The following is a 22,652-nucleotide window of genomic DNA, read 5'->3' on the forward strand; positions in this document are numbered from 1 at the left end:
TAGTCTGAAATTGAAAAATTTCAAACGAAATGCAGAAAAAACTTGACGTTTAGGTGTGGTTCGCATTCAGCATCGGCCCTTTAGTTAATTCTTGTATTAAGCTTGAGTATAAGTATTGAAACTCGCAGCACGATCGTCTGTTTCCCAATTATTGTACCTCTCGATATAATAAATCACATTCCCCTAATTGAATTGGAATTAAAAGAAAAAATATGTTTTAAGTTTTTTCTTACAAAAGAGTGAAATTTATTAATTATTTAGTAAAATTGTATTTTTGCACTTTATTTTTGTATAGATTTCTGTTTCTTTGTCAGTTGTACGCTAAATATTCGCTTACACTTAAAACAGAACTTAGTTTGGTTAGAGATACGAATTATTTTTAAATGTATGCGTTTAAATATTTTATAGAATATTTTCGAATTAGCAGTTTAGTAGAACACATTTGTTATTTTATTGCAGTTATTTGATTATTAAAATTAAAAAAAAAAAAATGTTTGCAAAAATTCGAACATTTCGTACTGTTGTGTTAAAAATTGTTTCAACAGTGATTTTATAACTACAATTGTTAATCCCAATACGATGCTAATTAAAAAAAATGTATGCATGCAGTATTTAGTTTCTGAAGTACAAAAAAAGATTTTTTTCTAGAAAAAATATCGAAAACTTAAAACCAAAATAAATAAATTTATACACAGGCATACATATATTTTTTGCAAAGTAATTAATAATACAATACCAATGAATAAAAATACGCTAAGGCAGAAAATTGCTTTTAAACGCAAAAAAGGAATTTTAAGTAGCAAAAAATGATCGTTTAAAAGGTCCATTTTAGTGTTTTAATACCTTTCTGGTTATTTGGATGTTACAAAAAACTGCCGTAAAGCAAATATAGTATATTGGAATGTGCCCTAAACAAAATACATACATAAGTCTACTATTTTTTATATTGCAACTAATTTTTGTCATTCATTTTTAACAAAATTTATTTGCGCCTTGAAAGTTCTTTACTAAGCACTAAATAAAATATTTCTTATATTATACCTACCTTTATTTTTATAAATACTTAAAAAAATACTAAGTGTAAGCCTTAATTTCACATAAGAAAATTTCGATAAATAAAAATAATTTCCAACAATTAATCAAATCGCAATATTTTCACTTGGATTGCAAAACAAAGTTACATTTCGTTTGTGTCGCTGTGCATTTGAAAGAACTATGGGCAATTTTTTAATACAAGTGCTTCAAATAAAAATGAACTTTTCGCATTAAAACAATGAAATAAAAACAAAATTCAGTTATAAATTAAACTAAAGTAGTGAAATTTGTTGTTGGCAGGTATCCCTTGTGCCGGCTATGATCGAGTATTTAGGCGGCGCCACAGGAGTAACAGCAGTTTTGCTTGTAATAATCGTAACTGCAGAGTTTCGCTTTCACAGCCCACTGGCAGTTGTTGAACTCGTCCACACAGGAGACAGCAACATCATTCTGGAGAAGCTCCAGTTGCGGTTCTGAAAAATATTTAAATTCTTAGATATTAGATAGTTGTTGTTATACACACTTCAAATAAAGTCGCCTAATAGATATTTCAGAAATTAATTATTATTTTTAGGTTTTAATCAAAAACATTTGAATTAAACAAAATTTGTTTACCACATAAATATTTATATGTCAATCTTCAAACAAAAAAAGAGGTTTCATTAAATGAATAGATTTTAAAGATTTTTTGCCTTCATTAGTCAGTTTAAAACCATTACAATTCCTATACAAGAGAGGGAGACTGCATTATACGAGTACAGCAAACCTAAATCTCAAATACGCATTCCCCTCTCAATTTGTTCACTTTAGCATTTCTAGCAACCACTCGCAAAAGAAAGCGAATGATTTCTTCATTCATTATATTTTTTGTGTGTTGTTTTTTTGCACATATTTGGAACTCAGCAGCATTTGAACTGCACAACCACATGCACACACAAACAACTTATTCGCTGTCACACAGCGTCGCTGCATCAATAAAATTTTGATTTATTTGCATCGGAAGAGCCTCAGTACTCAATCGGAAATTGTTGCGTTCGGTTGTTAAGTAAAGTTTGTGTGAGTATGTGGACGTTGAAAATGTATGCATGCAAGCTTTTTGTGCATTTGAATGCAAAAAGTGGTAATTGCTATGTTCAAAGTGCCGTGAATTTCGTTGCAAAAAGTTCTCTAACCAAAGAATATTCAACTTAACAAATTTGCGGTCGAATATTGAAAATAAGAATGCTTCAAAATGAGAATTGAAAACTGTGTGTGCATAAATCGTCGGGTATAGAAAAAATGGCCGTACCTAGAGGTGTAGGCAGATGGCAGTGTTCGATTCATCGCTTTAAACGAATTACGCTCTGTTCTTGGAAAATTAGTACTGCGACCAAAATGCGTCAATTAGTTACCATACCGACTATTTCTGACCCATTTTGGCACGTGGGTCAACGTAAATACCAAGTTTACTACGGTTACTTCAGAGAATATAATAAAGAATATTTTTTAATACTTTATAAGCTCAAGGTCAGTTGATATGTTTATTGAAAATTAAGAAGGCACTTTGAAGTGGCCAAAGTTTCGTAACTGTGAACGATGAAAGTTCAGGCTGGGTGTGTGTGAGAACTAAAAAGCGAGGGTCAAAAGAGCGAAGATTTGTCAAGAACCAAGGCGAATCTATTCAAGGTGGTATCGGTAAACCAGCTGATTTGCTTTTATTCATTCGAATGTACAACCGATGTGAGCATAAAATTAAATGATGGCGAGTCGTTCCATTCGCATTATCGTCGTATTCTAGTGAAAGAGGTGAGCTCTTTAATAGACCGTTATTCGGCTGACGTCTTTTGAGCTTTGTTTACAAAACACCGAGATTGTGTTAGGGATATACGACAAAAATCCACCAATAACACTTCGTTGCTGTCAGAACAACTACTGTTTAGATGAGTGTGTGAATACATGTGAAATGATCGTGCCGAATCCTCAAGTGACATGACAGCCCAAAGATGATAGATTACCAGATTTGCGCGTTAGGTATGGTGGAAAAAAATGTTGAGGGGAACTTTATATTCCACGTCACTTCGCCTGTGTGTTGTTGATTTTAGTCACTACCACATGCTAAAATTTGTAAAATCCATCCCAACTGACACCAGCGCATCTGTCAAATTCGCTCAGAGCCGAATAACGGTCTACTACGTAGAACACTTTTGAAAATCTTTTCTCCATGGTGACAGCCAAAGTTCCCCTAACAATTTTCTTTTTCACCATAGCTAAACAGCAAAGCTGGTAAGCTATCATCCTTGGTATACTAGCTCCAACTTCATGCCGGCTGTACAACATATTCGTCTATTTATTTTCCTGTTGTCGTGATATTTCTATGTGCAAGACGTTCTTAACACTAACCGTACCGCGCCCAGTCAAATGACCGGTTACAAAATTGAATTTAAAGGCTGCATTTATAGTCTCTTGCTTCCTTTGTTATTTGAAAATATTAATTACTAGCTTTAACCCGCGGCCCCGCTCGCGTAGGAGTAGTCTTGAGGGATTTAGGATATGTAGGTATATAAAAGAATTACAAACAATAATTTCATAGAAAATAATTTGTATTAAAAACCATAATATTACAATACCCGGCATCCGTTGCTATGCCTCGTTGAATAAAATCAAAACAACCAATCAGAAAAATATCAAGCAAAATTATTTTTATTAATTTTCTATCTCAAACCGTTTTCAGCTTTGCATTTGGGTCATAGTTGAACAGCTTATGCGGATTATGAAGTCTAGAGAGTGCTATAAATAGTGGGAAATAGGAAAAACTAAGATTTTTTAGATTAAATTTAAGCAAATATGCGATTATTAGTGACAAATGAGAGTGGTAAACATGCCTATAACCTTCATTGGGTGAATATATGAATGTATAAAAATGTTTACGTCATTTGGTGTTGCCGTTTCGTAGTGATGCGCGGACAACGTACAGAGATTCACCTTTATTGTATAGAGATGTATTAGAAAAAATTAAAAATTAATTTTGAAAAAACGGTAAGAATAAGTATACGTGATACACCGGTACGGTTAGTGTTAAATGCACCACCCTGAGAGTAATTATGGCTGTGACTTAACAATAAATAAGCGAGATAGAGAACGGCGACAACAATAAAATACATATAAATATATTATATTACTACGTCAGCAAATCAGCTGATTCTGTCAAATTGTAAATAAAATGGATAGCGAGATTCATCCGCGAATGTGAAGATTTATAAGCAAAAACAGAAGGTTAGGTTACGCTTATGTAATGTATATAAAGAATAGAATAGAAAAGAGCAGACAAAGAAAACAGTTCATTGAGAAAAAAATCTGGAATTTCGTTTAGGGTTGTTAGTATCACCCTTAGTTAAGTTTTTGATGTTTTGGATTAGAAGCAGTTCATTTCGGTGTAACTTAGTTTTCACGTGACTGTTTTGAAAACTAGCCTCGCAAAATAAATTTGTATTGAGCTTTGCTTGTAGCTGACTATTCGATGTACGGCAGAACATGGCCGGACATAGCAGTTTGTTCATTTTCCGTTATTGTCCTAGGTATGTGATTTACATATACATATGTTTTCTTTTCAAGTACTTTACTTTTACTTTAACCACTTTTATGCTTAATAATTTAACCAAAACAGAAGCACATAAAAAAATTATTTTAAGAATATTGGATAAAACAACCGAAGACTACATTTCAGGTGATCTCTTGAGAAACACTTCACTCCCTGTCTCACTAAACTTTAAGGGCATAAATGCTCAGCAGCAGTGAAGAACTAGAAAATAAACTCGATTTTTTCCGATAGATTTACTGCTCCCCTTTTTCAATGCATAAATAAAAGTCATTACATATCGACTAGGCCGGGTCGATTTGTGGGGAGGCAAAAAAATCGCCCATTGCTCTGTGAAAATCATATTCTAGGGATCAAAATAAGAAACTTTGCCGAAGGAACCATACCTCTAAAACGAATTCTGATGTCCCCCAATTTGGGTCCAAATTTTAGTGTCTTTTGTGGTGAGGCAAAAAAATCGCCCATTGCTCTGTGAAAATCATATTCTAGGGATCAAAATAAGCAACTTTGCCGAAGGAACCATGCCTCTAAAACGAATTCTGATGTCCCCCAATATGGGTCGAACTTTTTAGTTTCTTTTCTCATGTAAAGGCCAAAAATTGTGATATTTTGAAATGATTGTATGGGGAACCCCCAGGGAGTTCCCGGGGGTGTACTACTGGCATGGTTGGATCGGCCGTCCAAAGTTAATGGGGGTCGGTCATACATTTGGACTCGATTGGAGCACTCTAAATGGGTCAAAGTGGGATTTTTCGTTCGACCCAAATTGGGGGACATCAGAATTCGTTTTAGAGGTATGGTTCCTTCGGCAAAGTTTCTTATTTTGATCCCTAGAATACGACTTTCACAGAGCAATCAGCGATTTTTAAATCGACCCGCCCTAATATCGACCCTTATTGCACGCATTTTCTATAGCTGCGTTCGATTTTGAACGTTTATGAATATTTATTAAAATTTTTTCGCGATTGGCAAATAAAAATGTATACCTACATACATCGCATAGCCTCTTTAGGAGAGACGCAATTCAAGCAACGGCTGCTGTGTCAAGTTGTAGTGGAGGTATAAAGTGGGTTCTACACTTCTCTAAATAAAAACTGTAAGCTCGTAAGCAGCATCGACAAGGCGAGACGATGCCGCCTTCAAATAAGCATCGAGCCCAAAAGCCTTCCGCAGCGTCTGCTCGCTAATCGACGGCTGCACAAAATATTTGACTTTTAGCAAGCGGCTGAGTTGGAAATGCTGCTCGCTCCAGCTAAATTTAAGCTGGCAGCTCCATCGAGTGTGTTGGGACCCTGGGCTAACAACCTATCGCTACTGAAATATAATTGGTACTGAAACCGAAACAAATGGAAGAAATGCTATCGATATTTAGCAACATCTTTTAGCATGAGCGGCGTTCTAGCAAATTATAATAATAATAATCCATTTAAAATGCCTGCCACCTTAGTAATGATTTAAGTAATTAATAAAAAAATAATTTGTATTTAATATACAGTTATTGTAAGTTTTTTTTTCATCGAAGGGATGTTGATCTGGGGTCTTTGCAGAGTAAACTACTCTTGTATCTTACCGTCACAGTTATGCGTGTTACAGCTGCGGTAGATGGGCTCCCGAAGTGAGTAACGACACTTGGACGATTCACGCATCGCACCCTCACGTTCGTCATACTCCAAGCACTTCACTGAACGACGTTGAGTACCGCCGTCGCACGTTTTCGTGCACTATAATTGAGTTAAAAGAAAAGCTTTTGTTAAAAATTCATTTTTAATTTCGATTAAGTGTCGCTCTCACCTCCGACCACTCAGAGTAATGCCAACGCGGTCCGCAGTACTCCACCTCTTCATGTGAGCAGTTTTCCATTATTTGCGGCTTCAGCTCCGGCTTGCAATCTTCATCCTTCACAATCTGCTGCTGGTGTATACAGTAAACTGGTCGGGTGCGAGTTAAATTAAAACAGTTTCCATTACATGGCGTCCACGGACCAGCGAACCATTCACCCTTTTCACAATCGCGACTTCGTTCACATGACCGCGTAATCTCCGGTGTTGCACGTGAGTCGCACCGTTCTGTATTCGGTTTTGAACGATCACAGAAAATAGTGCGATATTCCACGCCTGTACCACATTCAGCAGAACAAAACTGATTCCAATCGGACATTAACCAAATACCAGATTTGTCAGACTTATCGCGTCCGCGATGATTATGAGTTCCATTAGCGCCTGAGTGTGCCGTGCGGTAACGTGCCACATGTGAACGACGTCGATTCTTCGGGCAATCACATGGTTTGCGTTGATTGGGCATCTCGTCCATACAAGCTGAGTTATCCACGTGTATAACAATGCCGGAAGCGAGCTCTTGTACGCAACTTAAGTCACGCTCGCGGTAGCCGTCACCCTGTTGACAATGACACTCGCTCCAATCTTCTATGCGCCAATAAGCGGGACAGGGTTGCGTATTGCAGCGCAACAGGTTTTCGTTGAGCATTGGTTTTTCGGAATGCATGCAACGGCGCTGGGAGTAATAGCGTATTGGATTCTCCCGCACGCAGCGCACAACTGGCGTCTGTATGCCACCACCGCAGGTTTTCGAACAGGCGCTAAAGCCTACCACTTTCCAGTTGAAGCGACGTCGTCGGCCCGAGCGCGAATTACTTGCAAAGCTTTCCTCTGGGCCATTTTTCAAAAACGCTTCACTTTCCACCGATAGCTCATTTTCTTCTGAGTCAGAGGTTATAGGCAGTAGATACTCGTATTTGATACCCGGGTTCGAGGACTTGCTGTATATCTGTAATATAGTGAATTGTTCTCCATTAAAAATTGTTTTATTTAATTTTACATTACATACCATCAACTCCAGCATTTCTCTTATGGGACCCATGCAAGTAATCCACTCCGTAACGCCATCGCCATGCTGCAGGCCGTCAATGCGATGGTAGTTGAAAATCGCGCCTAAAGCTTCATAGGCGCCGCTATCCGAAGCGCTATTATCGCCATTGAATATGTATTTCTGATCGGGTGTACGCAGCACTACGAAGGAGAGAAGATTTGGTATAATTAAAAAATTTTGCTTGAAAAAATGCTAAATGTTGTTTGTGGCAAGTAGTTACCTAGTAAATTTATGCTGTTTCCCAGTTCGGTGATAGAAATATTCGAGGCACCCGCTGGTATTGTGGCCACATGCACGTAAGCGTCTTCTGGTAGTGGGTCGCGTGTAAAGATGCCCGTTATTGGACGGCAAATTAAACCACCGCAACTCACTGATCCACTGTTGGCGGAAAGGCCGGTGATGATGCCAGTGGCATGGACGGCCTAAAATAAATTAGGGAAATCAAATAACACAGAAAAAAATTAGAAGGGAAATATTTTTCAGGTTGTATTCATGAAATATCAAAGTATGAATATTTTTATAGATCTTAAAGTTTCTCAGGTACTTGGGACCTCCCTCAGAGGGAAGATTTTCTTACGTGCTTTTAATTAGCACCAAGTTTTGTAAGAGAATTATGTAACTGTGATATGCAAGAATTAAAAGTTTTAAGTTTTTTATACGGAACTCACCAGAAAAGCCAGCAAAAGATTCTCCAACATTATAAAGCACTTAAAATCTCAATCAGTTCTACTAATTCAAATACGAGTATTTAGTATCTACGAAAGTCTATACGTACAAACTTTTAAGTTGTCTTCAATAAAAACATCACAAAAACAAATTTAAACCGAAGAAATATGATTCGGAAGTGAATAGCGATGGCAGCGATGGAGCTGATCAATAAATCTTACTTAGGTAGTAGAGGAAATTAACATACGAAGAGGCAAAGCATGCGGTACAGGTGAAAAAAAAAGTTTAAATTTATGTATAAAGGCAATTAGATTGATTTAGTTATAATTAAAGCATCGAGTAGCTGGAATTCAGCGAAACACGACGATCATTAATGAAATCAGCATTTCAAACAATTGGCTCAGACTCACTCGCACACAAGTGCCAATAAATTAAAGCATGAATGAATACGTTTTCAAAGGTACCCTTGAAGCAAACAATGCGGCAAGTTTGTATGTATGTATGACGGCATATGATAGCTTTTTAAAGCATTTCCTTTGGTGCAAAGCCTCTTTCTTTCATTTCTTGCCGGTGAGCAGTAATATAAACATTTATTGGATTATTAAATTTATTGACCTATAATTCTCTGCTGAGCACTGCTTGCGTCTTGTGCTCCCATGTATTGTCATTTTAATTAAAAGTGTTAATTCGGGCATTAATTCAAGCATAATTAAGTGATAAATTACAAAACTGTGCACTCAATTATTCATAATTTCTACCACGTAGATCCCAAGTAACTTAACAATAACGCGATTGATAATAGAAAATTTAGTAGGCGACGTTCAAAGGGGTGTAGTAACGAGAGCCGTTTGAAAAGTACGGCAAAGTAAGAGACATGGCACTATTGGCCCATATCGAGGTTATATTTACTTAGTAGCATCTCTTGGAAGAACACACACCAAGTTTCAGCCACATCGGTATATTTCTTTGTGCTTGGCATTGGTTTGAATCGAGGAAGGAGAGAGATTTTTCTTTTTCATCAAGTGATTTTCCTGTCGCCAGCTTATGCCCCAGCAGTTGTGGTCGCAAAATTAAAGGAAATAGGGTTCCAACTCGCTTCACATTCACCCTCACTATTCTCCAGACTTGGCTCGCTCGGATCCCTCGGACTCAAATAGTAGAACTCAATTTGAAGAAATCACAACCGGGAAAAAGATTATTTTTCAAACAAGGAAGTGATTGCAGAAACGAATCGCTATTTTTCAGACTTGGACAAATTCTATTATTCGGCAGGGATTAACAAACTAGAACAGCGTTGGATGAAGTGTATAAGCCTAAAAGAAGAGTATGACGAAAAATAAAAAATGGCAATGACTTTTCAAACGGCCCTCATATTTGATTAAAAGTTATAAAATATTAAATAGTCAGAATTTATGACGAACCGCGAAAAACAGGTTTCAAAAAAATTCATTTAGGTGCAGAAAATATGTCCATATGTAGATATATTAGGGTGACGCACCAAAAAAAATTGAAGGTTTTCCACCAGAAATAAAAAACATGTTAAATTTGAAGACTTTTACCAAAACATTTCTAAAAAATATTGGGACTAACGTGAGTTGGATCGATTTGAAAACATTCCCAAAAGTAGAGTTTTATATATATTAAATAAAATTAGTTTGTATAAACCTATTCCAAAAAACCGTTTAGGATAATAGGAGAGTTTTCGCTTAGTAGGTTTGTTTGATTTTATAACAAAGTAATGAAGTTTTTGGTCAATTCTCGACTATTTTTTGGAAAACTAGTTTAGTTCTACCTTCTCCAAACTGGATAAAGAGGTAAAGCGAATGGGTTTGGTGATGAACGAGGACAAAACGAAGTATCTCTTGTCTTCAAACAAACAGTCGACGCACTCGCATATCGGCACACACGTCACTGTTGACAGTTATAATTTCGAGGTTGTAAAATACTTCGTGTATTTAGGAACCAGCATTAACACTGATAACAATGTCAGCCTTGAAATCCAACGTAGAATCTCTCTTGCCAACAAGTGCTACTTTGGACTAAGTAGGCAACTGAGCAGTAAAGTCCTCTCTTGACGAACAAAACTAGCACTTTACAAGGCTCTCATCATGCCCGTCCTAACGTATGACGCAGAAGCTTGGACGATGACAACAACCGATGAAGCGACGCTTAGAGTGTTTGAGAGAAAGATTTTGCGTAAGATTTTGGAACCTTTACACGTTGGCAACGGCGAATATCGCAGGCGATGGAACGATGAGATGTATGCGCTTTACGACGACATAGACATACGCAGCGAATAAAGATCCAGCGGCTACGTTGGCTGGGTCATGTCGTCCGAATGGATACAAACGCTCCGTCATTGAAAGTATTTGATGCGGTACCAGCTGGTGGTAGCAGAGGAAGAGGAAGGCCTCATCTGCGTTGGAAAGATCAGGTGGAAAGAACTTGGCTTCACTTGGTGTGTCCAATTGGCGCCGGTTAGCACGAGAAAGAAACGACTGGCGCGCTTTGTTAAACTCGGCCAAAATGGCGTAAGCGGTTATCGCGCCAATTAAGAAGAAAAAGAGTTAAGGGAAAACTTGTATAGCTCAGTCAAATTTTTATCCACAACCATAAAGAGTCGGTGCAAAGCATTTTTTCACTTTTTTTATTTCTTGGTAAATTCACTTCCCTTATTTTTTGCAAATCTTATTATTTCGTTTATTTGCATCCGAAGTAGCCGAATTTTGATTTCGTTGACAAAATTATTAAATATTTTATGCAGGCCTTTTCAGTTTAAACTCTTCTATCAACCCAAGTGATTTCTAAAGCAAAATATTTTAGAAAACTAATTTTATTATTAAAAGCTCGATTTCATTTTCCCGTAATTTTTCACGTAAATCTTAATATTTTTCCGAGATATTTTTACGAAAGCCTTAAGATATATTAAATTTTAAAATTCCCTTAAAAACACAGTACCGATTTGTTATCGGATGGAGAGTGATGCACCCTAATGTTTACATAATAATACCCTTTATCTAAATAACTATAAAGTAGGCACACAATCGCACGCTTTATAGGCGCAGAAAATTGAATGCCATATTTCGGCATTATGGCCATTATAATTCTCATACATACGCACACACAATGCCAAATCACTCACGCAATCTTCATATTTATTACACCTCCGGTGCTTGCCTACTATTAATATACGTTTTTTAACGCATAAATCACAAATAAAAATCTATATTCTTACATTTTCCTTGTGTCCATAAATTACCGCTCTTCATGCACCGTCACATATACTCGCATACATACATACATGAGAAACAGACAAACTCGTTGAGTAACTCATTTTATTTTCCGCATTTGCACTTTGATCCCCATACAACAAATTAATCAGTGAAATCACCAATGTTTGCCAACAATTTACATCTCTATAGATACACTTAACAACCTAGCAGATACAATTTTTTGTGATTTACAAGCGCAAGCGTAGAGAGTAATCCAACAAAGGTGCTTTCATATGAATATCCAAATACATACACACAAGCACACGTATATAGGTATGTACGCAGCATGTGGTAAACATTGGCTGGTACAGTTAGGTATGTTTTGCATGCAACAAGTGACGGTGAGGTCAGCAGATAAGAAAGCCAGAAAACTAAAGTTGTTGGCTAGAAAAGAAAAGCTGCCAAGGTATGCATTCATGAATTCATGCAAAAGAATGGAAGGAAAGGTGTGAAAATTTGTATTGCATATAAATGCGCTTAACTCATCATTTTTTTTTTTTAATTCTAAAGAAATAGTATATTTATGTATAATTGGCGCGTACACCCTTTTTGGGCGTTTGGCCGAGTGTGCGTCTTGATGTTGTTCCACAAAATAGTATACAAAAATAATATATGGGGAGTAGCTCGCTTCTGAGTTTGGATACCGAAAGGGCTCTATAAATTTGTTAACAAAAAACTTTGCAGTGTGCACAGTCATTTTCCTTAATTTTTGTTCTCACATTTTTAAATGGCTGCGTAAAATTTTTTTAAATTTTTATGGAGGCTTTAATCGATTTAAATGCTCTTCTTCGATTCTCTTTAACCTGACGCCAAAAGAAATCTTCATCAAAAACAAATTTTGTTTCACTTCAACTTTTCACGTGCAGCATAGCTGCTGGTACCAAATATTGCTTGCAGCAAGTAGTTATTAGCCTTCGGGCAGTATGTTTTCGTCATTTGAACAACACACAACTCGACATTCCATCATCTGCGGTAAGCCGCATAAAAAGACTAGTGACTAGCACTTGGACTAAATTTGTTTAATGGTTCTACAGTTCTATAGGACTCTAGTCTATAAAGCTCTGTCTCAATTTTCTAAGTTAAAGATTAATTTTCTATATATGCAAACTGCCCAGATTGCTCTCAAACATTAGTCTATGTGAGCTCACCACAATAGCCAATACCATCCCAATGATAAAGTCTATGCTCATCAATACAAAATAACGGAAATACAAACAACATCAAAACTAGAAGATTCAAAGAAACTCGTCGTGGCTGGAAGGCTGTGCACGTTCAGATGACACATTTTCAAGCCAACCTTTTGCTTACCTATGCATATCGCGACTCTTAAAATTCATAATAATAATAATAATAATGAAGACAGCTCGCTTTAATAGAGAGCAAAACAAATTAATTAGTGGAATCAGCTTTGGTCTGGGTGTATGGCCATGCTGGCATTTCTAGTAATGAAAAAGCTGATAATGCAGCGATTTACTTTGGACTAGCAACTACTTTTCAATATGAGACACACCAAAAGAGACTTACAGAATAGAAAAATTGCCAGCTTCAATACTCCAACCTTAACCCGACTAGCGATAAACTTCTCTAATCAAGCATATCACTCAACCTTTGAAAACATGGAACGCACTGGTGCAGGCAAAAAGTGGTTTTAATAGGATGAAATTACAGCTCAGTTATACCATTGAGTTGTTTATAACGAAATTGAATGAAAACATTATCTCTCGATTTGGGTCTGTGAACTGGCCCGCTACATCACATGGATATGCAAAGTCATTGTTATGGGCTAAAAACCCGTGGCAATTGACGACTTGGAAGCCTGCATTGATCGAGTGTAGCAGTAATACGACCAGATATGCTGATGGATTGCAGTGTGCATACTTATGTATGTCCAAAGTCATATTTAAATATTAATGGTATACAAAAAGTATACAAACTTCCGAATAAAAATATTTTTTCTTTTGTTTTTCATTATTTAGTCTATGAAATAATAATTTCTCACAGACTATAAAACAAGTATACTTAAACTAGAGCATCGAATTAAGAATATTACAATAGTAAAAATTGTTTTAGGCAAAGTCAACTCAGATGTTAAGATTTGGCTAAATTCGCAAAGAGCTCCTTTTGTTCTAGTATTATCTGCATAGAAAGGCAACGAAGCACAAAGATACCTCCGTGGTGCCTTAAATTTTATTCTCTCCAAAAGCGATTCACGGCCATTAATTCCTTGGATAATGCAAAAATGAAAAGTTAAAGAGAATATTGACCTCCTTTTTTTCGAGCGATTTCAAATTGAGGAGCGCTAAACGTGCACTATTCAAAGGTATACGATCCGAGAAACCCAATAGATGTAAGGCAAATTTGGGGAACCTCTTCTGTATGCTCAGCACTTTCTCCTAGCCTATCAATGTGGAACTGATGGAAAGGCTGCCAGATTATTGCAGTATACTCCAGATGCGAACGAACAAAAGAGGTATAAAGCAGTTTTATGGTGTATGGATCAGCAAATTCAGTGCTTTTGAAATGACAAAAATAAATTGTGGCTGATGAGTGCAAATTTAGTATAAAAAACAACGCCAAGATCCTTAAATTCCTGAAGCTATTGCAATTTATCTCCAGGTGAACAGCTGCACTGAGTTTTTAATAAATTGCATAATTTTGAAAATCCAACATGGAGGCTTTTTTCAATATTCAATGAAAGATGTGATCTCAAGCATCAATAAAAGAAATCATCTAGTTCGTACTGGAGTTTCATCAAATCAGCGGAGTTATTAACGAGTAAATAAGAATCGTCGGCGTATAATGGAAAGTTGGCGAACGAAAAGCAAGAACTAATGCCATTCATAGACAGAATAACTAGCAATGGACCCAAAATGCTACCTAGCGGTACGCCAGAAGTTACGAAAACGGGGAATGAAAAATGGATTGTAAGAGTATAACAACGCGCCGCCTTCGATGTAATTCATAAATTTAATTAAACTCATTAATTAAATTTTTATTTTTTATTTAAAGTTCTCATAATCTAAAAAAACACTGGTCATCAGAAATGATAGTGAATGGCGGCCGCAAATAAAATGTTGATATTCCAAAATTTTGAACATTAATTCTTTAAGCGAAATTCTTTAATTAAACTTATAATGAAAAATCTCATAAGAATTTACAGTTATAAATATATTTATATGTCGGAAATGCGAGTATTTCAGCGCGATTCACACCATCGAATACTTAAATTAAATTGCGTGTTTTTTTCCAAAATTTTCTTTTAATTTATTGCATAAACGAAGCATAACTTGCAAACGCGCAGCTAATTGCCAGCCCATACAAAAAATGGTTTGTTTACATATTTTATTTTATGCGCATTTTTAACAAATTATTTTAGTGAGCACTCGGCTGCATGCCACTGACGCACACTCAATATGCCATACAGTGCAAACAAACCAGCAAATATACCGGTTTGACATACATCCATACATCCATACTCATGTAAGCCTTTTAGTGCGACTCAAGCGCATTACGAAAACGCAAACCTAAGCGACCGTTTAGCGGCGCTCATGCACCACCTCGTCCCGCTCAGCTGTCTGGCTGTTCACACATCTTTCTGCCTGGCCTACGTAGCTGTCCATTTGTCCGTCCGTCCATGTCTCCGCATATCTATCTATCACCATCCACTTAAGCACTCAAACTTAGCTGCCGCTTTTGCTGCTGATAATTCGCCGTGAAATGTCTATTGCCGTTGTGTTTGCCCACAATTTGTGGTTGCTGTTGTTGTTATATGTAGCATCTGGCTTATTGCAACAATATTATTATTATTACCATGTCGTCGGCATTTGGTTTGCTTGGTTCATTTTTTTTTTTTTTTTTTTTTTGCTTTTTTTTGCTCTTAAACAAAAGCTGCCGCCACCGCCACCGCCACCAACGGTTGCATTTTTGACGTCAACACAATTTAGCCTTTAGTCAATTTATGTTTACTTGTAAATTTGCAACAGATTATCGCTGCATCTACAAGTAATCGCCGCATGACAAGATCTTTACATTTTTATTTAATTTTTATTATTTTTTTTTTGTACCTTTTTTTGCGCAATTTTTGAATTTTTCGGTTAACCATAAACACCTTATTGTTATTGTTGGCGCTGACGTGCTCTACGTACATGCAAATATATGCAAGTGTGCGTACGCTGCCCGCTTGATGTGGCTCATTGAATACGTCGATATCGCTTTATTGGCCAATTTGCAATATGACGTTTAAATATTTTTATGTTTTTATGCAAAATAAATGCGTACAAATTTTATACTGATCGGTATTTGAATTTAATGGCTTGGAATAATTTTTCAATCATATTCGAAAATGCTGCTTACTATGCAGTAAATGTCAGCCGGTTTTCTCATGACGAAGGAGGAAAAAATGTTCAAGAAATATAGAAATATAACAAACGAAAGCTGGCTGTGCGCAATGATTCTCAGAACAGGTCCCCTTCGACTTTTAAGACTATTATTCGAGGTAAATATGGGGTATAATTGGTCCTGAGACTTTCTATGGACTTACAAAGAGCAACATTAGAAACTTCTCAGGAGTTACGCTACAAGGTTCAAGCTTTCTAACCTCAAATTATAACAGACTCGGATTCAGCGTGCCAAAATGTGTACAAAATGAATCCCCGATCCCAAACAGCGGGAGGAGGTCCTGTGATTTATTTAAATTTTTTTTTTTTTTTTATATATTTTTTTCTTTAATTTTTTTATATATAAACAGCGGGAGAAAAATTAGGGTCTGTGATAAAAATTTTGTTTTATTACTTTAATTTTTTAAATACCGGTAAATACCTATGAAATGAGACTTTCAGCTATTAGTTCATAGATGTCGCTAGGAGTATTTTTAAACCTTCCCAAATGTCATGTTTTTTTCGTCTGTCATCTGTCAATAATATGCAGTTCATTGTTTGTTACGTTTCATACAACAATGCATTGTCTGTCGCTCTTAAAAATGTCGAATTTCTTGCCTTTAAACGACGATTTCCGGACATCGTTGATTTTCTGTTATCAATTGAAGAAAACGCATCGCAAGCTCATCAAATGCTTATAAAGGGTGGTTAAATTTCAAGGGCCGATGTTGAGTGTAAACCACACCTAAACGTCAACGACACCGTTGGACTTCTTTCTTTGGGGTTATTTGAAAGAAAAGGTGTACGTCGATAAGCCAGCAACAATTCAAGAGCTAAAGGATGAGATAATTCGGCACATTAACGACATAGAACCTCAATTATGCCTCAGCGTCATCGAAAATTTGGACTATCGGATTCGCCGAGGCCACGGCGGCTATTTGGCCAATATTTTCTAACATACGTAATTGAGCTATGCCAATATTGTCATAATAAAGAGAAATGATAATACTTTCCAAAAAAAATTGTATTTTATTCAAAATCAACACCGGCCCTCGAAACTGAACCACCCTTTAGAAGCTTATGGAGGGCATGCTTTAAGTAAAGCACAGTGCTTCAGGTGGTTTGAAAAATTCCGAAGCGGTGATTTTAGCGTGGAGAACGAAGACCGTGGCCGGCCACCGAAAAAGTTTGAGGACGCCGAATTGCAAGCATTATTGGATGAAGATGATGGTCAAATGCAAGAAATGATGGCAGAGCATTTGGGAGTGACGTAAAAAACCATTTCCAAACGTTTGAAAGACATGGGCATGATTTTAAAGGTCGGAAGATGGATGCCGCATGAGCTAATTGAAAGCCAGCAAGAGAACCGAAAAACCACTTGTGAAATGCTGCTCTCCCGGTTCAAACGGAAGTCTTTTTTGCATCGAATCGTTACGGGTGATGAAAAATGAGTGTATTTCTCCAATCTCAAGCGTAAATGATCGTATGGTCCGCCCGGCCACAACCCAATAACAACGGCCAAACTAAATCGCTTCGGCCGCAAGGCAATGGTGTGTGTTTTCTGGTATCAGCGAGGCATGATTTGGTACGAGCTATTAAAACCAGGTGAAACAGTTGACGGTGCACGCTACCAACGACAGTTGACCGATTTGAACAGCGCTATACACCGAAAACGCCCAGAATATGCCGATCGGCATCACAAAGTAATTTTTCTTGATGACAATGCACCGGCACATCGAACAAGAGCGGCCCGGGAGTAGGTGGAGACGTGCGATTGGGAACCGCTGGTGCATGCGTCTTACTCACCAGACTTGGCGCCTTCCGTATATCATTTGCTTGCACTTTCCGAGCAGCGCTTCAATTCTCACGAAGAAGCCAAAAAATGGCTCGATGATTGGTTTCCGGCCAAAGACGGCAAATTTTGTTGGCGCGGCATCCACAAATTGCCTGAGAGATGGGAAAAATGTGTCGCAAGCGATGGCTATTATTTTGAAGATAAAATTTGTCACCATTTTTTGTTAATAAACTTTTGAAATTGAAAAAAGTCTCATTTCATAGGTATCTACCGATGTTAATAATTTTATTTGCCTTTTTCTAATTTTTTTTAGCCCTTATCTAAAACAACATTTGTATTAATTTTGGTACCAAAGGCCTTGTATATGCATACATACATACATATGTGTATACACCTAATGTACAATAACAAGAACTTTTAATTATTCAAGCAATCAAAACGATTTATGTAACCCCAATTTATTTTTCATGTACTAATTTTTCATTCAGCAACCAACCAAATTATAAATTCGAAAATACATATCTTTGTTTATTAAATCCACATTAAAAGCTTAAAATCTGTTCAATTTGAATCTCACTCGCTATTAACGTAGATCTCCATTCAATAAAATGCAACGAACCAGTAATTTTATGTATCATCTGCCAGGTTTCGGCCATAACATCGTACATTTTGTGGCCCATAATTGACGGTGACATTTTAATACCGAAGCGATGATGGCTATGTATTTTACTGTTATATTGTTTTTAGTTTACTTCGTCATGCATTTTTTATTAATTTTTTATTTTTATTTTTGTTTTAGTTTTATGTTTTCGCTGTATTTCCAATGTTAATCTCCATAAAATCAGTTCACTTTGGATTTTATGATTATTGAAAATATTTGCATAATTTCGGCATTTGGACGTGCTTTAAAAGGTCTTTGTTTCTAGTGAAACCCGTAAATGCGTTCCATTTTTAATAGTTTTCGAACAGGCAAAGGAGTTCGTACGAGTGACACATAGACGCATACACACGCACACATACATATAGAAGTGTGTATGCTCGTAGATTTCTTTTCCACACATAAATCGAAGCTCAGCATTGGTAATTTGGTCACCTGTTGTTGATCGACTGTAAATATTTGTTCGCACATTTTTATAGCTTAGCGCCTTCAGCGAAATAACTACAAATTGATTTCGTATGAGTTTGGTTGGTACATTTTTAATAGCATTCCAGCTTGGATTTATAACTTAATTAGAGGTTTCGCGAACACGGTTTGCAAAACACCAAACACATAAATATGTTTACGATCTTGTTAATTTAATTTAATTTAAATAATTGTCCAGTTAAATAAACAGTTGCAAACAGACGCACAAATGTCCTTGATTTCTATGTAAAGAATTTGTTAACAAGCGCGCATTTCTGTTTCTTACTCCATTTAAACATTCACAAAATATTTTTCTTTTGTATTTAAGAAGTAGCACAAGGACTTATTGACAAGCTTTGGCAAGTTATTGGCTTCTTATTTAATTTTAACATTTTTTTTTTCCTAATTAGCGCGATAACCGTTTACGCGAGTTTGGCCGAGTTTAACAAAGCGCACCAGTCGCTTCTTTCTCGTGCTAACTGGCGACGGATGGACACACCAAGTGAAGCCAAGTCCTTCTCGACCTGATCTTTCCAACGCAGAGGAGGTCTTCCTCTTCCTCTGCTACCGCCAGCCGCTACCGCATCGAATACTTTCAAAGCCGGAGCGTTTGTATCCATTCGGACGACATGACCCAGCCAACGAAGCCGCTGGATCTTTATTCATACAGCTCATCATCCATCGCTTGCGATATTCGCCGTTGCCAAAGTGCAAAGGTCCTAAAATCTTACGCAGAATCTTTCTCTCGAACACTCCAAGTTCCTAAATATACGAAGTCTTTTACAACCTCGAAATTATAACTGTCAACAGTGACGTGGGTGCCGATACGCGAGTGCGCCGACTGTTTGTTTGATGACAGGAGGTACTTCGTTTTGCCCTCGTTCACCACCAGACCCATTCGATTTGCCTCTTTATCCAGCTTGGAGAAGGCAGAACTCACAGCGCGGTTGTTAAGGCCGATGATGTCAATATTATCGGCATACGCCAACAATTGTACGTTCTTATAAAATATTGTACCTGAGCGATTAAGCTCTGCGTGTCGTACGATGCTCTCCAACATCAGGTTAAAGAAGTCACACGACAGCGAGTCACCCTGTCTTAAACCTCGTTTGGTATCAAATGGCTCAGATGGGGTCCTTCCCAATTCTGACGGCGTTGCTGGTGCTGAGCAACGTCATCTTGCGTAGCCCTATTAGTTTTGTGGGGATACCAAATTCAGACATCGCGGCATACAAGTAACTCCTTTCTGTACTGTCGAATGCAGCTTTGAAGTCGACGAAAAGATGGTGTGTGTCGATTTTCCTTTCATGGGTCTTTTCCAAGATTTGGCGTATTGTCCATATTTCTAATCAGTTGGTTGATGATGGGCTTCAGCCTTTCACGCAATACGCTCGCTAGAACCTTATAGGCGATATTTAGGAGACTAATCCCGCGGTAATTGGCACAGATCGCAGGATCAACCTTCTTATGGATTGGGCAGAGCACACTTAAATTCCAATCCGCAGGCATGCTTTCATCCGACCATATTTTGCATAGAAGCTGATGCATGCAGCTTACCAGCTCCTCGCCGCGCTGTTTGAATAGCTCAGCCGGCAGTCCGTCATGGAAAATAACTATTAAATGCCAATGGGATGCTGACACTAGGCAATTCCCTCAAGGTTAGCTTAAATCAAGTTTTATAGCACTGCCAAAGAAATCAAACGCCCGAAAATGTAGTAAATACAGATTAATCGGCTTTATGAATCATTCACTAAAAGTTTTCCTTAAAATAATGCATAAACGTATAAATAAAAAATGCGAGAAAGTCCTGGGAGATTCTTAATTCAGATTTAGAAGCAGAATGGAAACTCATGCAGCTCGCTTTTGTATTCACGTTCTCGTTCAAAACTGCAAAGGCATACCAAACGACGTATTTTTGTGCTTCATAGGATACGAAAAAGCTTTTGACACCGTACAGCACAACAAATTACTCGAAATATTTACTTCATTCGATGGGCAAATGTACGAAAGATCGTCGATGTACTTTTATACTTGTACCGTTACTGTAATCAAACAGCAGAGATGAGAGTGAATAACGAAAACACCGAGGAAACTGAAACTTTAAAGGGAATGAGACAAGACTATCTATTATCACTTCTTTTACTCAGCATTTACTCTGAAGCAATATTCCAAGAGACATCACGGAACTCTAAGGAAGGAATAAAAGAGAATGACGTTACTGTTAATAACTTAAAGTATGCCGATGATACGACATTGTTTGCCGATAACTTAAACGATCTTCAAACCTTAGTGTGCAAGCTTAATGAGTATATCAACAAATATGGTCTAAAGACTAAAAACAAAAGAGGTTTACAGAATACATTAGCATCAACACTACCCGGAGTGCATTTCCGCCATAAAAAGGTTTTCATAAAGCTTCAGCCTACGACTGTGGGGTCGTCCACCTGTATCCAACATCAAGATGTGTGCTGGAGCAAAAGCTGAATCTGAACAAATGCTAAACCTTAAGCACCTGTATATTAAATTAAGCTGTACTACAATGTTTATGCTGTTACAACAACAACTACTACCACCATTCTTGCACTTCCGCAGATTTTCAAATTTTCGACCACCACATGACTTAGCCTCCAATACTTAGCCACCACCCACAGCGATTGTCGTTGTCAGGTCTCAGCTTCTCCAATAGAATAAATGGAGTCTACTACAGCAGACACTAATCGCCAACTATCACCACCGGCAGCATAGTCATCGGCAATAAAGTTACTTGACAACCTAATAACTGTCAGTCTGTGTGGCGTCGCGTACGCCATGTGTGTATGTATGTATGTAACTACGTGCGAGCGTGTCGTTTTTTACGTTTAAACATGAAATCCAATCGAAAAAATTGCAAGCCACAAAAAAGGCATGAAATGTAATATTTTTTCTTACAGGCTTTAAAAAAAATCTTATTCAGAATATTCATATCGACACTTTTAACATACGCATACATGCATAAAAACATTACCGCATAGCAAACATACATAAATATGTAACACCTTAGCTGTCAACACTTTTATGTGCCAATTTTGACATTGAAAATGACAGTAGCGTATTTTTTATTTACTGCCTATGGTAGAGAACAACTAAAGCAAAATAGCAACAACAACTAGCCAGCACATACATATGCACATCAATTATATCGCATTGGCGGGCATCGCGACTGATTGGCACATGGAAAATGCAGATAGGCCGAAGGCATGTCTAGTTAGTGGTCTGTGGGCATACAAATTATTGCAACTCGCCAGTTGTGGGAGCTGTCATGTAAATGTCAGAAGGTCTACAAAGCAAATGAAAGCATAATACATACATACATACAAATGTACATATCTACGTGCAATAACACTAATGGATGTCGTGTGTTGGCTAACTGATTGGACTACCCATGCGGAAGAAGTGACATATTAGATTGTTTTATTTACCCATATAAAAGTAGTAAAAAAAATTTTCTTGCAGCATATGAAATGTGTCGTATGCACGAATATGGCTTCCGAACAAAATTCTCCTCTTTGTATGCAAAAAAAGTGGTCAAAAACCAATGCGTTGTTTGAGTGACTTCAAACTTATTACTTATTTTACTAAAGTTTAATGCGCTGTAATGGGCATTGTGCTAAAACACACCGCGCGCTACTTCAAGCACCTTACCACACAGCTGCAAGAAGATGTATTCGCGTCTTTCCTACAGCTCCAATTAAAATAGTATTAACCGAAGCAGGCCTACCAGACATACACCGCAGAACAACACACAACACAATGTGTTGTTACTAATAAAATCCTTCAGTGCTAAAACAAACTCACTCAACATTCAACCAAAAAAGCCATCAGCAATCATGAAATGCATGACATTTATTAACCAACTCGACATAATATCAACACCACACCTAATAAA

At 37.2% G+C, this 22,652-nt stretch overlaps 1 protein-coding gene and 1 long non-coding RNA gene across 7 annotated transcripts in view; one reads left to right on the top strand and one right to left on the bottom strand.

Annotated features, from left to right (window-relative positions):
- Positions 1-232: 232 nt before the first annotated feature.
- LOC128864203 (thrombospondin type-1 domain-containing protein 4) overlaps positions 233-22,652 on the bottom strand; it is a 203,148-nt gene continuing 180,728 nt past the window's right edge. For 2 of the 6 annotated variants that reach the window (XM_054103765.1, XM_054103761.1), the window contains exons 5-9: positions 7,716-7,917; positions 7,454-7,635; positions 6,401-7,393; positions 6,180-6,330; positions 238-1,508 (exon numbers count right to left, since the gene is read on the bottom strand). In XM_054103765.1, coding sequence (XP_053959740.1) covers positions 1,366-1,508; positions 6,180-6,330; positions 6,401-7,393; positions 7,454-7,635; positions 7,716-7,917 — 1,671 coding nt within the window. In that variant the 3' untranslated portion in view covers positions 238-1,365. Of the gene's footprint in view, positions 1,509-6,179; positions 6,331-6,400; positions 7,394-7,453; positions 7,636-7,715; positions 7,918-8,163; positions 8,286-22,652 lie in introns of all 6 variants that reach the window. The other 4 variants (XM_054103763.1, XM_054103764.1, XM_054103762.1 and 1 more) reach the window with 4 other exon arrangements.
- Positions 2,063-22,652, top strand: part of LOC128864210 (uncharacterized) — a 49,105-nt gene continuing 28,515 nt past the window's right edge. Inside the window, exon 1 of the long non-coding RNA XR_008454658.1 lies at positions 2,063-2,541. This is a non-coding gene — a long non-coding RNA (uncharacterized LOC128864210). The remainder of the gene's footprint in view (positions 2,542-22,652) is intronic.

This window comes from Anastrepha ludens, chromosome 5 (assembly GCF_028408465.1).
Source record: "Anastrepha ludens isolate Willacy chromosome 5, idAnaLude1.1, whole genome shotgun sequence".
Taxonomy (NCBI): Eukaryota; Metazoa; Arthropoda; class Insecta; order Diptera; family Tephritidae; genus Anastrepha; species Anastrepha ludens.